A 17,796-nucleotide genomic window follows, 5' to 3' on the forward strand; every position below is an offset into this window, starting at 1 on the left:
TCACGCAGGTCTCTCTTTCTCTCGCCAAAGCGCAGCTTCGCTTTCGTTCGCGGCGCTTTCGGGCCGCGCGCCCGTCTCGATTTATCAGCGTCCGGAGAGCACAAGGGATCGCGCGCGTGGTCCGTGGCACCGTGGCACGCTGCCTCGTCGTTGCCGCGTTGGCGCGCGATGCGACGCGTCGCGGACGTTGCCGCGGCCGATGCGTCGTGAATGTAACGGCATGCGCGCTTTCTCACACCGGGAGAGATCGTTATCCCCGCGGCGGTCCGTGGGCCTAGACAAACGTACATAAATTGAATGCGCCGAGATTAGGGGGTTGCTCAGCTGGTAACCACTTTGTAAGAGCGCCATGGCCACAGACTGAGACGAATGGTAATGGGCCTCTGTACGATAGAGCCGAGCGTCGCGCTCGGCTGCTGAGAGGCGCTTGACCCGATCGAGAGGAGTCCTTTCCCGCTTTTCCTTCGCCCTCGGCCTGCGGTCCCTCCGCGCGATTAGCCTCGCTTGTCAGCGACAGCAGCAGCGGTCGGATGGTCGGAAATCCTTGAAGCGATTCCGAGCGTTCGAGACGATCTTTTCCTACCGTTTTCGCACCTCGTTATCGTCCAATATAAAGTACGCCTTATCAAACGGCTGTTCCGAATGTTGCCATTTATATACGCGTCGTCGTCGTCGTCGCGCGATTCCGCGCGCGACGAAATGACGGCAAAGGGACGGGCCTCTCGCGGAATCACGCTGGTCTCGGCGACGCGAGGATACGAGCGAGCCGCGCTAATTAGCCCGGCGAGCGTCCGGCGTTATTAGTCGCGCTTTGTCGAGTAAACGCGCCACGCGAAGAATTGGGAATCCCACGGTATGTCAGCGTCGCCTTCTAATTCGCGCGTCGACCAGGTCCGACCGGGCACGGTGGGAGCGAGCCAGGGCACAAAGGGGCCGGCGCGACGGTGGTGGTGTTCGACGGCACTTCCGTAATTAAGCGTGCCGCGACCACGAGAATACGAGGCGCGCGAGTAATCGCGAGAGGGGTTACTCGACGCGCGTAATTACTCGCCGTGCATTCGCTCGCTCGTTCCTCTCCTGTGTAGATTTACATGTAATTGCCGCCGCGCGCACGGCCACATGGCGGCGCGGCGGTACACTTACGTTTGCAGGCCTTGCGATGCGTGATCGGTCTCGCCGGGTCTCTGTAGTAACCTTCTTTGCAGTAATGACAGTGCCTCCCCGCCGTAGAGTGTCGGCACTGCAGACAAACACCTCCGCTGACACGGCCCGACAGCTTGTACAGCTCCATGTTGAATCTGCACTTTCTCGCGTGGAGGTTGCAGTTGCACACTGGAACAGGCAACGCGGCAATTTCAGTCAGCGCGTACAACACGAGGCGCGTTACTTTACGACCGCTGGCCCCTCTTCATTTCCCCGGCGCCTCTTTTCTCACCCTCGCCTCGCCTTGTGTGCGCGCGCGTGCGCGCGATTTCCCTCCCGCTTCTCGCGTTCGAGCGATCAGCCGGTCAATGTGATATATCGAGAGGGTCAGGAATACAAGGGTGGATAGTCGCGTGCGAAAATTCGTGCGGAAATTTTGTTTCCCCCCAGAGAGAGAGAGAGAGAGAGAGACTTTTAGACTAGCGAAGAACACGCGAGAGATTTCGAGCTCTCTCTCTCTCTCTCTCTCTCTTTCCTTCTCTCTATCGAGGCGACCGATCGCGATCGCGCTCACCTCCTGGTCCCGCGCGATGCAAATGCGAGGGGCTGATTTTTACGTGCGTGCACGTGCGCTCACAGGCGAGTTTACTTATGCAGGTATTAATGACCACTCGCAGGAACGCCGGCTATTACAGCCATGCGCGACTAAACACACGTTCGCGCGAATAGATTAATAAGCGTTGACTGCGCGACTAAATCACGACGCTCCTTCGTCGGGAGGGCGGCAATTCATCCCGCCGGCCGGGGAATGCCTCAAATGCCATCTATTCTACTTTAATTACGCATTGCTGCGAGGTAATAAACGTCGCGTCCCGCCCAGCCGACGCGCTCTCGCGCGCGTCCATATTACATCTCTCGCCGGCGAACCGCGCGCGCAAATATTTCAAGGCATTCCGCGCGATTGAAAGCTCGAACGAGCGGCCGCCACCCGCCACTCGTTAATATCGCGGAGACTCGTTCCTTCGCGGAACAACGAAGCGTGCCGGGCTCCTCCCGCACTTATCGCGGTAATTAGTCCCGAGTTTATTCATCCGGCCCGTGGGAGACGCCTCGAGGGGGTCGTCTTCGTTATCGGACGATATCGACGGTCCTCGACTTCTCCTCTCTCCCGTTCCCATTGTCGATTCCCAACGACGCATTGCCGTCGCGTTGCCAACGACTGCGACGACGAGACGAGAGGCGGGATTCGGTGATGCTTTGGAAAACGCGGTGCTTCGAATTTATTTTCAATCTGTCTTCGCAATCGAATATCGTTTCATAAAGCTCGTCAATTAAGTCAACGCTTTCGATCGTGAGAGAGAGAGAGAGAGAGAGAAAGCGAAAAATAACCATATTCGTCGTCGTTCCTGCAAAGTTTCGACTTTCGTCCTTGGACTCGCCGCACTCGTCGCACTCGTTGCCCGCGAGCGAAGGAACTCCGCGAACCCGTCGGGAAGTCTCGTCGGACAGGAGGAGAAATTCGACGGTGGCTCGCGTTCGAGGGTTAAACGCTTGCGCGCTAAATCCGATTTAGGGCTCGATTAAAGTCCGAGCCCAGCCGAGAGAGAAGGATATCTCCGTCCCGGTGACGTCGTTCTCATCGGTGCGCATCGCTCGCTCGCTCGCTCGCTCGCTCGCCCATCGAGTTCTCGAGGAGCTCGACCGAGTGCGCCGGCAAGAAAAATCGTGCCGTAACTTCGTCTACTCGAGCACGCTGCCGGGCGAGCGCGGTCTTCCTCGCGACGTCTCGGAAACATAACGGAATAATTGAAAGCGCGGGGGATGAAGAAGAGACAGATAGTGAGAAAGGGAGAGGCGAGGGAGGGACAGGCAGACGGCGTGGACGGCCAAGGGTGGGATCGAGCTTGCAGTTTTAACGACCCAGCCGCTCTCGTGGATTCTCTCGACCCAATAATCCGACGTGTCGAACTCTCTTTCTCTCTGTTTCCTCCTCTCCTCCTCGAGGGAGAAGAGAGCGTGCCTTATTTTCCGTTCGCGACCGACACTCGTTACCGCGACTCTTTTTCCTACGTCGTTTCCGACGTCCCCTTACTCTCTCCCCCCCCCCCCCTCGTCCTCCTTTTCCTCTCGCTCGCGGACGCTGCTGACGTCGCTCGTATTCCGTTTAGCTGCAGCCGCGATTTATACCAGCTCTCTTACAAATTAGTGGCGCGCTACAATCGATTATACGCGGCTAGCCGTGGCGCGAAGGAAGAGAGAGAGAGAGAGAGAGAAAGAGAGAGAGGAGGATAGAGAGACGCTCCGCTTTAAATTAAAATAGCGAGCGCGGGCGTGTAATTAACATATCGATAGATTGTTCTCTGATGGGTGGAAAAAATGGACGAGTTCATTATATTTATGAGACTTTTGAGTTTGCCGAACGTGGCGGCGAGATGTTTCTCAAATACGAGATCATATTTAAGAGTCTTATTATCGTCCTCGGGGAAGGATTTCTTTGATAAGCGCCGGTCGAGCGTGCGTCCACCGGATATGACTTTGCGTTGTTCTCGCTGGAACAAACAGACGCTGATTGCGACGTGAGCTCGCGAGCTATTGCTTCCGAACAAATCATGACGGGGGCGGATGCTCATTTCTTTCGGTCGTGATTCAATTTATAGCAGCGGTCTTGTGTACTCCCCGTATGTTCGTTATCCCAAACTCGTCCATATCTCTCTCCCTCTCTCTCTCTCTCTCTCTCTTTCTCTGCGCCGGAAACGAAAAATACAAGGGGATCACTGATGTGTTTTTAAGCCCCGGCCGTGCCTCGCCAGCTCGCGAGAGTTCTTCTTTCCTAATTGCGTTCTTTTCGATTACATTCGGGCCGCTCGCGGAATATATCGCATCGCCGAGATAAGCGTCGCGCGATCTCTCCGCGAGATACGCACCGACTCTCGCGATTTGACTCGCAAGCGTCGACGAGAGCGCTCGGATGCGCGAACTCGCGTCGCGATTTATTAAGCTCGGGAGATCGAGATCGAGCGCGTTTTCTCGATATTCCCGCTTTCTTACGCCGGGGCCCGGTAGAAAATCTCGGGCGGCGATTTATGGCCGCGCGGGGTCCCGCGCCCCGGCGCGGGCTTTGATCGATGGATAAGAATGTTGTTGAATCCGAGTCAGCCGCCGTGTGTATCGGGGGGGTCGATCGGATAACCTTTCGATACTTAATAACCACGCTCGGCCACCGTCTGAAATTCCTCCGCTCGGTTCCTGTTATTAAGCCGTAGCTGGCCCCACGTCAGAGCTGGCCCGCCGTGGCTTGTTTTCGCGGAGAGATGATCGTCGCAATTAGCGATTAATCGAAGCGAGCCTCTCTCGGCCGAGTCCGCTGCCGCGCCGCGCCGCGCCGCGCCGCGCCGGCGACTTAAAGCGGCGAATATTAGCGTTTTCGGATCCGCGCTTGTCGATATTAATTAACCCCGGCCGGAGTCTCACGACTCGTAATAGACGAGGTGTGCGCAGGAGATCCGCTGCTCTTTTTCTCCGCACCCCTCGTAAATCAATATAATCGCGGCGAAATAAAGCGCCGCTAAAGTAAACACGCGCCGAGCGGCGCGTCGGTAAATCTCCCCGCGATTAAATTAGTCCTCTGCGGATCGAAGGCGATTTATGTGAGCGCGCTTTCTTTCTCATTCGAATAATGGCGGTATCTCGTCCGCGATAATATGCGGCTCAGGGCAACAATGTAGCTGGATAGAGATGCGAAGAACGAAGGGGAGAGACAGATCAGAATATATGGTCCCAGAACCGAAGCTCTCTCACTCTCCGCTTCGCGAGAGAGCGCGATACCTTTGAAATTTCATCGGGCAATTTATTACACTGCTCCGAATATTTTGCAACATGCCAGTATAATTATCTTTCCCTTAATTGAAGAGCGCCGATAGGCTCATCCCGGCGGCGAAACTGGTCGCGCGTTCGTTTCCTCGTGACGTCTCTTTTACCTCGGCGTCAGGTGCGCTCGGATTTTCAGCATTCCTCGATCTTTTCGCTATCGCGCGTGTATCGCAACCTTACCGTGGAATGTGAACGCTCGTTCCCGAGCGTTTCGTTTCGACGAGGCTGAACGCGCGCGCCACCCTCTTCCAAATTTCGAGCGGAGAGGAAACGACGAGTCGAGTCCCGAGGGACGAGATCCTGCTTTGCGTCTCGACGTGGAAGGAAAAACTGTCGTACACCGAGACGCGCGAGTAAATACCCGAATGCCTGGCTGGCATTCGTCAGGAGAACTTAGTTTCTCTCTGTCTCTGTTCAGCTCGGGACTCGCGCGTCGACGCCGATATTTTTTAAACCGACTCGTGCGCTCCTTTCGGTGGCTTTCTCTCCCGCGGGAAGTAACATCCTTCCGGTGTGGTAAGTTCGAGCGGACTCGCACGCACACCGAAGCGAGCTCTGCGAAGCGTACAACATACGTAATCGTGAGAATTGGGAAAACCGTGAAAGTTCGGCCGCGCGCTCAAATCGGTCGATTACCGTTACTCGTTAACCTCGCGAAATTCACTCGTGCGGCTTTTTCCCGCCAGTCGCAGCCGAACGAACGAATATAAAGTGGAATAATTTGCTATTACGTCACGCGTCGTTGCGGCGTCGTGCCGTTCGACCAGCTAAAAGCTGCCGTTAGAGGGAGAAGTCGATTACTTTTTAATTAGGCACCTGCGTGGGCCAACGACTCGCGAGATTCGATCGCTGAAATCGACGGCCTCCTTTCCTTCGCGACAAACGCGTTCTCGCGTCGCGCGACTTCAATCTTCGCACTACTGATGGGATCGCGTTGATCAAATGCTGTCTATACCTCTCATTATCTCTCTCCTCTTCACTTTCTTCACTATCTCTCTCCCTCTCTGCATATCTCAATATCCACTAATTAGAGAGACACGAGAGACCGCGTCGTCGCGGCCGCAAGTTTAATCGCGGCCGAAGGCGAATCAATCGCCACGTCGCAGGCACCCGCTCGATCGTCTCGATAAATATTTCATCTCGCGATGAACACCCTCAACCCTCCCCCACCCTCGAGCGGCGGCTCGTGCTACGCGATTTCTCCGAAAAAGGCCCGAACCCATATTTGTGGCTGGGCAAACACGCCCGCGGGCCTCGGCTAATACAGGGAGAGAGGTCGCACAGATTGCCGTCCCGCGTTCTTTTTGTAACGCGCCGAAATTGACCCGCCGTTTATTAGAAAAAAAAAGAAAAAAACTAGAAGAGATCGAATCTGGTGGATCTTCTCGTCCTCCGCTCGCCACGCGCTCCACCTTCGCGTCGCGAGGGCAATTTCTTTCGCTCCGCTCCCTTCGCTGCCCTCGATCGACTCGCTTCTGCCTTTCTTCCGGCGAACGCGAAAGACGCGCGCCAGTTTTGAGCGAAATTGTCAGGAATTATTGGGTGAGAAAGCGCGCGCGCGCGGATACACGAGATGGGATGCGCGAGAGAACGCCGAGTCGTCGCTGAAACTTCCCTTGGTTTCGCTCGACTTCTCTCTCCCTCTCCCTCTCATCCGGCAAGAATTCCAGCGCCGCGAGCGAGCGGTCGATTCATATACCTCGAGCGTTTCGCTAACACGTTCAGGTATGCCCGGCCCTTTTATTGGTACAGCGCGCGGCGCGCTACGTGCTCGGAATTCCAGCTGGAAATCTTGAAACGTAACGAAAAGCGCTCGTTTAGGTCGTCGACGGTGATCGACGCGATTCTTCGCGATGATGTCTCTACATCCCTCGGAATAGTTCGATTCCCGCGAAATACGCAATTCCCGCGCGTACGCCACTCCTCCGTCTTCTTCGTCGCGACATTCCGAGCTAATAAAGCGCGCAACGACCGTCCCTCGGCGAGGCCGTGAGACGAGGTCGGTCGACCGGGTCTCTTGCCGAGAACGGCGGGATTTAAATCTGCGCTTGCTCGGAAATAGCCGAGTGAGGTCGCGCGCAAAAGTGGCGCGAGATAAAACGTCGCGGTGTCTTGCGGAAAATAACGAATGACCCGTCGCGCGATTTCAGTTCCGCTAATTGCGAATTCAATTCTCGCCAAGTGTCAGGATATCACCGGCGCGCACCGGTGCGCTTTAAATGCGCAATTACGAGCGCGCCGTTAGAGTCTCGCTAGAGGAAAGGCGCAACGTCATCGGAAAAGTCTGGACGAGTAGTCGCGGCTGCTGACAAAGCCAATATAAGGAGAGAAATTTCCGTTTGTACCGGGGGGGGGGGGAATTTAAACGTCATATATATATATATATATATATATGTATGTATATATATTTTTTTTATATAAAATATATATGGCTGTCCCGTGAGGCGCGAGAGTTCAAGAGGCGGCCGCGTCTGCTCGTAGAAATTTATGACACGAGCGGTCGGAAAATCGTTACGGGATGGGTTTTAATTTAAGTCCCGCTAAAACTTTAAATAGAGTCGCCACGGCGAGCGCGCGAGTGTCCGGGCGTCTCTCTTCCGCCGTAACGCCGTGTAAATCCGTAATTGCATCCTGTCGCGCCGAGGACCCTTTTATCCCATCATTTGCGGTCGGAACCCACGCCGGGGCTTCGAGCCATAGATAACGCGAGCTGCGCGATTATCCGCGCTCGCGAGCGCGATCGTTCAAGAAGTTATCCTCACAGGTGCGTCCATCCGCCGCTCCAGCCCTCCCTCTCTCTCTTTCTCTTCTCTCTCTCTCTCTCTCTCTCTCTCTCTCTCTCTCTCTTTCTCTGTCCCTCGCTCTCTCTCTCTCTCTCTCTCTCTCTCTCTCTCTCTCTCTTTCTTCCAGGGAGATTACTCTCGGTAATCACGTGAATCGGCCTTGCCAGATGCGCGATAATTATCGCATCGGCCCGATAAGTTTATTACAAAATTGCAGCGGCTGGCGCGCTCGGCCGCGAAACAGATGCGAGAGCGAGTTAAGCCCGCAGTATAGACGTACTTGAATCGTTCATACATCCCGATCGGGCGGTGTTGGCGCTCTCGAGCTCGTGTATGCTCATGTTGTTTATGATACATGTCGACCGGAACTCATCTCGGATTTAATATCGTAATTGCGAGAGCGCGCGAAAATATTTCTCCGACATTCGAGACAATTAATCGAGGCGCGAGCGGAGCCGCGAGGGAAGCACAGGCGGGGCAGAGGAGTCGCTATTGGTGGCGTTTCTTTTAGAAACGCTCACCGACGGAATTCTGAAGCGCAGCGTGAAAGTGCCATCGCCGAGCGGCAGCGATTTACATCAAAATGCTCACGCGAGCGTGGAGTTATGCGCGTCGGCGCGACTTTCGGTATTTTCCAGAGCTGACTCGAGCCGGCTCGGTCATTGAGCTTTTTCGCATCGTGGCTGAAGTCGACGACGACATTGGCTACGTCGTCGGGAAGAGACGTACGATAAGTTATCGTGTACGTGTCCGTACGCATTCGCAAAGTGTCGGAGTGCTTCTCACTCTCTCTCTCTCTCTCTCTCTCTCTCTCGCTCTCGCTCTCGCTGCCCGTCATAAAAGCCGCTTCGCCAGCCGATCGATCGAGGATTTCGATTATCGTGCGCGAGCACGATCGTTAACGAGGCATTTATTGCGTAGCGCGAGGATAAAAACTGCCGACGGCGCGGCGCGGCGCGGCGTACGTCGTTCGTCGTGCCATTAAGGCCACGTAGGACACGGGGGCGGGGGCGGAGGCGGGGAGAGCTTTGGTCCGGAGGTACGAGCAGACGAGTCGAATTCCCGCCGCCGGTCCTTCACCGGGGCGAGGGCGACACCGGCCCTTCTTTCTTTCCGTCCTTCCTTCCTTCCTTCCTTCCTTCCTTCCTTCCTTCCTTCCTTCCTCTTTTCCTTCACGAAGGTAGAAAACCGGTAGCCATCGTCGCTCGTCCCTTTGCTCCTCGCCCTGCTGCTCGGCCCCCGGCACGGATTAGGAAAAAATTCCACGTAGCGCCGCTTAATGAACCGATTTTAATTTTGAGCGGCGCGACGCCCATGGAATAATTAATTAAGAGCGCCCCCGCCCTCCGCCGCGGGCCCTTTTTCCCGAAGCTACATCGACCGTACAAAAAAGGTAGAGAGATGAGAAGAGGGAGAGGAAAGAGGAAGGCGGGCAGAGGAGAGGAAAGGTAGGGCAGAGAAAGTAAAGAAAACGCGTTTTTGACGCGCTTCCCTCCTCGAGAACGACGGCGACTCGTTGGGCGACTTCGTGGGAAATTCGTGTGGACAAATTGGACCGAGGTCGGCCGAGAAGGCGCGTCTCTAATTCGCCTCTCGTTTTCCGCGCGATCGTGCAGATTAGCGGGCCGCTGTCGTGACTTCCCGTCGCTGTCCGGGTCGACGCCGGGATTGATTTCTCTCCCAGGCTACGCGTCGGGAATAATGATCCGTGGCTATTATCCGCCGCGACGTGCCGGCGATCTCCGCGGGAAGGCGACTCGGAGAGCGATCATTAGCGAGATAAAATTAAGAATGAGAAAGTTTCTCCTTTTGTCTTTTCCTCCCTTTCTCTCTCTCTTTCTCTCTCTCCCTCTCTCTCTCTCTCTCTCTCTTTCTCTCTCTCTTTCTCTCTCTCCCTCTCTCTCTCTCTCTCTTACAAGCGCAGTTGATTAATCGGCTGTTGACATTTGTCGCGGTGGTGTCGTCTCGCGCAAGATGTTCCGCGAAAACGTGGAAGCCAATCGGCGTGGAATTGGATTTACAATCTTCAACGAGCTCGGCGCCGCGAGTGTTCCGTAATGGAAACTCGATATTGGAGACGCTATTTTTCCACTCTCTCCTTCTCTCTATCTCCCTCTGTCTCTCTCTCTCTCTCTCTCTCTCTCTCCCTCTGTCTCTCTCTCTTTCTCTCTCTCTCTCTCTCTCTCTCTCTCCGGTCCTCCTTCCCTTTCTCTTTCTCTCCCTCTGCCTGATGCATCTTGCACAAGGTACAAATTCAAGATACTCGAGGTAAAGTACCGTTTTTATTTGCGACGACTCAATACATCACGAGGATTGCGCGACGCTCGAAAATAAAGCACAACAACGCGCACTTTCTCCGATGCGTACCGAGGGGGGACGACGAGGAGAAAGAAAGAGGAGAGTAACTCTTGTCCCTTCCTCGGCTTAGGTACTCGTACATAATTCAGTCGTCTATATTATCGGACTCTACCCACCTCTCTCTCTCTCTCTCTCTCTCTCTCTCTCTCTCTCTCTCTTCGGTCCCGGGCTGCTATTGTACGGCCGAACGACGGCGATCGCTAATTAATATCCGCTTAAGACGACCACCGTCAGTTCGCACCGGTGGCCCGCGCTGTTGAGGCGCGCTCGTGCGACCTCCTCCTATCTCGGACGAGAAACGGCCGAGAGGAAGACGGCCATCGCGCTTGGTTATTAATGCTCGGCAGCGGAATCGCCGGCGCGACCGAAAATTTCGCCGTCGCGTCGGTCCCCGCGTGGGACGATCCGCCGACGGAACTCGGACAGGATTCTCGGCTAAAGACGAGAAAGAGAAGGAGGAGAGAGGAGAAAGGAAGAGGAGATGGAGGAGAACACCTGTGCTGAAATTACGAGCTAATTTTCAAGCCGCGCAGAGAGAGAGAGAGAGAGAGAGAGAGGGGGGGGCGGGGGGCGCTGGCAAGTGGGATACATCGACGCGATCATCGTAATCGCGCTCTCGCGTGGTCACTTCCGGGTGGCCGCCAGAATCGCAACCGCCGGGTCGGCTGCTGCGGTCGTGACCCTCGCGTGATCTCTCTTTCCCTCTCTCTCTCTCTCTCTCTCTCTCTCTCTGTCTCTCCTCCCTCTTTCTTCCTCTCTCTTCCTCTTTCTTGTGCACGATCGCCGGCCAGAAAATTATCAAATTCTCCGCGAGATTGCTCGATCGAAACGAGACATCCGGCGCTTATCGCTACACGCTTAGCCGTCTCTTTTCCTTTTTTCTCTCCATTTCTCTCCTTTCGGTCTCTCTCTCTCTCTCTCTCTCTCTCTCTCTCTCTGCGGTTCTGCATGCTCAAAGCTCGCAATTTCCATCGACGCGCGCGAATCACGACACTGAGCGGGCAGAGGAGAAGGAGGAGGGGAGGAGGAGAAGGAGGAGGAGGAGGAGGAGGAGGAAGAGGAGGATGCGAGCCTCACGCGGCTGTAGATTCCATCGGGCGACGCGCCGAGCTCTCTCGGTTTCTTCGAAGGCGCGTCGGGGACCGGCTTTTAGCGCGCTAAACGCACCTCTTCAATTACCAGCCATCTTCGAGGTGTCGATGCCGTGTAATGAGGTCCATTGTGTCGGCTGCGAAGCGCGGCGTCCGCACGAAGCTCGCAAGTTTCACCCACGAGATTCGCCTCGCCTCGCTTCGTCGCGCCGTGCCTCATCTCGCGTGTGCACTTAGGGCGGCCTTAAACGGATTACTTCGCGCCTTCGCATTTTGCTCGTGAGAGCCCCGAAGAGGCGAGTTGCCAGAGGATACCGGAGAGAGCGCGCGACGCCTAATTCGATTTCGGCGGGATGTGTGCCACCGCCGCGTATCTCTTTCGACGCACTCACCCGGGCGCATGTGTACACACGCTAGGGATGAGAGGAGGGCGACAGGAGGGGGAGAGGGACGATGAGAGCAAGAGGCGGCACGTACGCGGATCTTCGAGAGGGGCTAATTGATCTAGTTACATCGCCCTGTCCGGGCTAATAATGACGCCGTAATGAAGCGGGACGAGCGAGCGAGCGAGCGGTAACCGGCTCTCGGTATGCCTCGACTTTGCTCCGCTAAGCGCCAAAACGTCCGCGAAACTTCCGGAGAAGATCGCATCGAAATCACCGCGAGAATCCGTCGGCGCGTCTAAAATCACCGAATTTGTGAGCGCACAAAAAATACACGGTGTCCTTGCAGAATCAATTTGTGCTCCGCACTCGAGAAGATCTCAATGTAGCTCGTCACGAGAAATTATCTCGTACAACTAATCTCGTCGAGATTCAATTCGATATCGCCGAATCGGCATCTTTTGGCTCTGTGAGCGCCAAAACGTTTGCGAAGTCTTTCGCAGTTTGACCGGAAAGTGCGAAAGAAAGATCAAATTTTCGAATATTGGGTCTCTCTCTCTCTCTCTCTCTCTCTCTCTCTCTCTTTCTCTCTCTCTCTCGATGTCACTTGTGTCCGTTCAAAGAAATCTTTCTCGCTCGCGAAGAAGTGATTTCACACGCGTTCACCTCGCCTTAAACACTCGTTTTTGCCCCCCTCCCCTCCGTAACGTCAAGGGAACTGCCCTTTTCTCATTGAAATCAGCCAAGTAGAGGCCAGCTTTCGCTCTGGATCCTCCACTTACTTTCAGATAAAAGCCTACATCTCGAGCAGGACATTAAAGAGAGCGCCATTTCCGCTGATTTAAGACGGTCGTCCAGCAAGACTCCGCATCGAGATTAACGATCGATCGGCTCGCACCGCGAATTATACCGCGTTTTTTACCGTCCTCTCTGTAACTCTTCTCTCTCTCTCTCTCTCTCTCTCTCTCTCTCTCCCTCTCTCTCTCTCTCTCTCTCTCTCCCCTTTCTTCAAGAGCGAGGATGTCGATCTATAAATTACAGCGACTCGCACAGTTTGTATCGTTTACGGTTTCAGTACAAGCGTGCGATTTCTATCGCGCCGCGTTTTATGTGTAAGACGGATTTCGCGTCTCGGAGAGAGACGGACGACGGCGGCGGCGCGTCGGAGTAAATCTGCTGCTTTTATTATCCCTCTCGTTGACAGAGCTGAAGCGTATATCCGAGGAACAAGTTGCTCCCGCTGCCGATTTACTGCGAGGAATCTCGAGCTCGCGGCGCTCGCGCAGTTCTCGGCCGTGTCTTAAAGTAGCCGCGATCGCAAATGGTTCCTCGTCGTGTTGTCCGAGTGAATCCGCGACAAATGCCGCGGGAGAATCGATGCCTCGATGTTTCCAGAAAATATTTATGTCTGAAAAGATGGCCGACTCTACAATATCTTATCCCCTCCTTTCCCTCCTCCTCTCTTCGCGATGTACAAATCAATGAAGAATTGCAAAGGTACGAAGCGTGGTTGTCCTTTTTATAATCTCGAGACGGCAAAACGTCGGGACTCGATCAAAGCGCCGTAATTGCCCCACAGGTATTCTTAAACAAAGAGCCAGTCTGTTTGTCAGAACCTCAGATCAGAAGTCCTTTATCGCAGGCGTGACTGCGTGACTGAGAAGTAGTTGCGCTGTGCGCGTAAGATTACAAAAGAAAATTCATCAAGCGCGCGCGTTTCGTTGTCCGACAAAACGAAGCGTCCGCGATAGACGGATCAGCGGTCGTCGTCATAATGAGTCGAGACGCTGCTCGCGAGAGAACGCGGCCCCACCGGACGCACCTCTCACTCATCTCCTTATCTCGTTATCACCGGCACACGGTAATCGCGTTGACCGTACACGTGTCGGAGTGTGATCGCTCGACTCCGGCCCCGAGAAAGTTTGCACGCGCAAACTCGTTCACGCTCGACTAACAGCCCGAGAGAGAGCCACCGACGCGTTAGACACCGCCGTGTCGCGCAGGATACGCCGTGTAGCCCGAGGATTCGTGACCTATCGCCGGCTTTGAGAACTCGAGCGTCCGTGTCAGATCTTATCGATATACGGTCCGGCAATCAACGTTAAACCGCTCCGAGAACGCGACCGATGATACCTGACTACTTGGGCGTCGGCGCGTCGCCTTTGAAACTCGCTCTCTCGACGTTTCGGTGTTCTGCCAGTAGTAGTAGTAGTAGTAGTAGCCGATCCGTGAAACACGTCACGTGTGTCCCGGTCTCTCTCTCTAACGAGCTGAAATCTAATGGGGGTTCGTCCGCTCCGGGGGGGGCGACGGAGGGACGGAGGAATTCCGATCGGGCGAACTCGCGGCGCGGCCTCGAAAGCCGCGGCGAAGTTTCTGCTGCGGAGAACGCCGGCTTGTTTTTATTATTTTTATTAGTATTTTATCGCATTAAAGTATTTATTACCGTATTAAGCCTTACATAAGAAATATATTATTACCGTTGTTAATATTCGGTAAAGAATAATTTACTCAGCGCTTTGGGCAGATTTCTTCACAGCGCTGATCACAGCACAATTTGCTGGAATTTCTTGTCTCTTTGTTCGAATTTGCGACTTTACTTTGCAGCGTATGTGAGGGCGGCAATTGGGAAAGTAATTTTAGTTGTATAGTTATTATATGTCGAATAAACTTGTCGGAGAAGGTGCTCTCAGGGACCTGCATTCGAGATTGATCGACCAATCGTTTGTCGTCGGGGAACGCACGGAGTGACTTTTTTTATTATCGCCCGTAGAGAAATTTGAATGCCACCGCACGGTTATGCTGCGTCGTTCAGGCACGTACGCTGCAAAACACGCGGCATCATAAACATCGGCACGTACGATATCGGAAATAATTTGAGAAATATTGCATGTTACGGACGAGATTGCAATTCCGGCCCTTCCGAAAATATTTGTACAAACTGCGTCACGAGTACGCGCGGGAAATTTATTGAAATTATTTTATGACTCCGACAAAAAGTTGCGAACGTCGCACATGCGAGTTGTTCGCACAATATTGTTTTTTTCGCGGACGCACCGATGAGAATAATAGTTATTGTCAGGCGCGTTGAGAAAATCAGGCAGCGTGAGAAAAATACGCCTGATGTTAAACAAGCGAGGAAAAACGCGCGCGAAGAGCGAATTGGGGTCGGATATATGAAAAAAAATAAAGGAAGAGAAAAAATCCCAGTTAACCTAAAATTTTCTCATTAACCTAAAATCCTAAAAAAAAAATCTCGCGTTTCTCGCGCGAGATCGTCGAGAGATTGGCACACGGGGAGGAAGTTTCTCGAGATGCACTTTCGGAATTTGAGGCGCAAGAATCCTTATCGGAGAAACGCAAAAAGAAAAAGAAAAAAAAAAAAAAATACCCAGCGTGTGCAAGAGAATGCCGAAGGGCGGCGACCAGCGCGATAGACACGAGACAGCCGCTTCACAAAGAAATCATCGCGTGACGTTAGGCCGTTAAGCTTAGTTGGAGGTAACGATACTCGAATACGCGATAGCGCTCAAGCTCGATATTCCGGGCCGAGTAATTAGCCGCGGGGAGATTCTTATTGCGTGGCGAGCGAGGAGTTTTTAAGAACGATCGGTGATTATATGGAATTACGCGCGTTTTAGAGAGATTGCGGTGCGCCGCGCGCGCGCGTGAACGCACGAGAGAGAAAGATGCTGTGCGAGAGAAACGGAACCGGACGGGGGATATGGAGAAGTCTCGCCGAGGGTGCAATTAACCCTCGGGTCAGCCATCAGCAGCTCGTAGCGATCGTCCGTTCAGAATTTCGTCTGTTTATACACGCCCTCTAACTAACCGCTCCTCCTCTTAGCCTAGTCGGAACGTGTCAAAATAGAAGCGTCCCTCCGCCGCCTAACCTCCTCGCGCCGCGATCCGTCCAATTCGCCGAGCGTTAAAAGACTCGCCGCTCGTAAAATCGACGGATCGCTCAATCGTTAGGATCTTTTTTTACTTACTCGCCGTTTCTTGCGCGGCTCAGTGTGATATTCACGGTACGATCTAACGACGCGTTAGATTATATTTGTCGAGTCGCACACAAGTTCGAATATAATTGATAACAATATAATTTACAGTAAGGAGATATATAATTTATAATAGTAATTTCGACAGCAGACTTTGACGTTCATTCGCCCGAACATCCATCCGGCCGAAATCCGAAGGTGGAAAACCTTCGCCCGCGGTTCTAGAATTTTTTTTCGATCGTACAATCGCGCGCGCGGCTGAATGAAATTTTTAATAAAACGGAATCAAAGTTCCGCTCAAGGTAAAATTAACTACGGAAGGTAGTTAACTAGCGGCGTGTAATTCCCCCGTGGAGATACCCGTGTCGTGAGCGATGCGTCGAGGGATTCCAAGTTTGCACGAGGTTGATTGCGATTTCATTTGTTGACGTACGGGGACGGGACGGACAAACGAGAACGAAAGAAGCCCGGATACGTTGACTCTGCCGGATCGCCATGATATATGACGGTTAACGACGGTTACGCTGATGGTAGCCATCAGGCGGTCGGAAAATTGCGGCGGTCCGCAAAGCGTAAAATCTCCTCACCTCGTAACGCCATTATAATAATGCAGGTAATCATGCGGATTTGCAAAGCGCGACTGATTCCGCCGGGATCTCGGGGATTACCTCCGGGCATTTCGCGGGAGATTGCTGTGTGTTGCCAAGTGAAATTTCATCGTCGTCGGCCGTACAAACGCCGCGACGAGAGTCTGAGACGCGATCTATAAAACTCGGTGTTTTAACGCAGCTTGTGTGCTCCTGGCTCAGCACAAACGACAGGTGAAAATTGCACCCTCGGCACATGATCTCTCCGAGTGGCTTCCGGTACTCTCTATCGCAAAACTCAATTTCCAAGTCAATTTAATAGCCTGATGCAAAGTGCTTGTTCCTTTATCAACATTCATACGAAAAAGAGACGAAGATAGCCGATACAAGTTATTCCTAAAACAAGCCTTTCCGAGCCTCACCTTTCTCCCAGGAGAGAGCATTTCACGAGAATTAAAGAGACGATCCCAAGCACCGTAGAGTAGAAATGCAGAATAAAGCGCGACGCGAAATAGAAAGAAGAAAAATAATCTGGGATCCTCTGATCCAATCTTCGACTGGATCTGAATGTCGAAATCGAGGGGAAGCGATATACTCGCTCGGCATCCTCCCCAAGCGGTGACATCATACGTCAGTCAAGAGAAATCCCCCGAAATTCTCGTGTAAATCATACAGCACGTTCCCCTCCCTCGTCATGTCGCGTTCTCTCTTCAGCAGAATGAAGAGTAACCCGCGGCTCGCTCGCCGATCGACGAGGCCGATCGATTGGCGCTCCGCGATTCCCGACTCGCGCGTCTCGCGGTTTCGCCCCAAATAACTGCATTCCGCTGATTACCGAGCGGCCGGAGTCACGCTTTCTCCCTGCGAGCCACCCCGTCGCTCGGCTCGGCGCTCGCTTCCGTCGGCCGGGAGATTGCTACGTTTCTACGCATAATGAGACGAGACGGGCCGGGCCGGGCCGGGCTGCGCGCCGCGGGATGAAGTCCACGGCGATGATTTCGCGCGGAGATCCCGGCCGAGATACATCCGTCCCGGGCGCGCGATGTCAGATATTATCGGGCGTCGAGCGTGGCATCATCTCGCTCGCGTTCGCGACTCCGAGGAGATGGATGCGCATTTCCACGGCGCGCGCCCCGCGTCTCTGGGAATCCGAAAGCGTGAAATCGCGCGTTGCTGGCCGCGCGCGTGATTACATACGCGGCGCGCGATCGGAATTGTATCGCTACCGCCGCGCGCGTCGGCCGCCCCGGGCGCGGCCGGGAGGAGCGACTTTGTTCCTCCCGTCCGGCGCGTGCGATGCGCTCGGCTGCTCGGCGTACGCGAGCAGTGGACAGTCTCGAATTAGGGATGGGCTTCGTCCGAGGAAAGCATCGTCTTCGATCCGATCGATTATCAAAAATATCGTTTTTGCATAATCGATATATCTTTCTTAAAAATATCGATGATAATCGATGTTTTCCTAGTTTATTTTAAATTAATGCGAAGAGCTGTATGTTGCAGCAACAAATTAATATATTATTAAGACCTTAAAGACCCTTCTACAATGGCTGCAGACATAAGCTTATATATAAGAATAAGGCTAT

General features: G+C 53.8%; 1 protein-coding gene across 1 annotated transcript in view; it reads right to left on the bottom strand.

Annotated features, from left to right (window-relative positions):
- LOC105186594 (netrin-1) overlaps positions 1 to 17,796 on the bottom strand; it is a 204,887-nt gene that overhangs the window by 99,449 nt on the left and 87,642 nt on the right. Inside the window, exon 2 of the mRNA XM_019842968.2 lies at positions 1,144 to 1,332. Within this exon, the coding sequence (XP_019698527.2) occupies positions 1,144 to 1,332 (189 nt within the window). The remainder of the gene's footprint in view (positions 1 to 1,143; positions 1,333 to 17,796) is intronic.

This window comes from Harpegnathos saltator, unplaced genomic scaffold (genome assembly GCF_003227715.2).
Source record: "Harpegnathos saltator strain DR-91 unplaced genomic scaffold, Hsal_v8.6 scaffold101, whole genome shotgun sequence".
Classification (NCBI taxonomy): domain Eukaryota; kingdom Metazoa; phylum Arthropoda; class Insecta; order Hymenoptera; family Formicidae; genus Harpegnathos; species Harpegnathos saltator.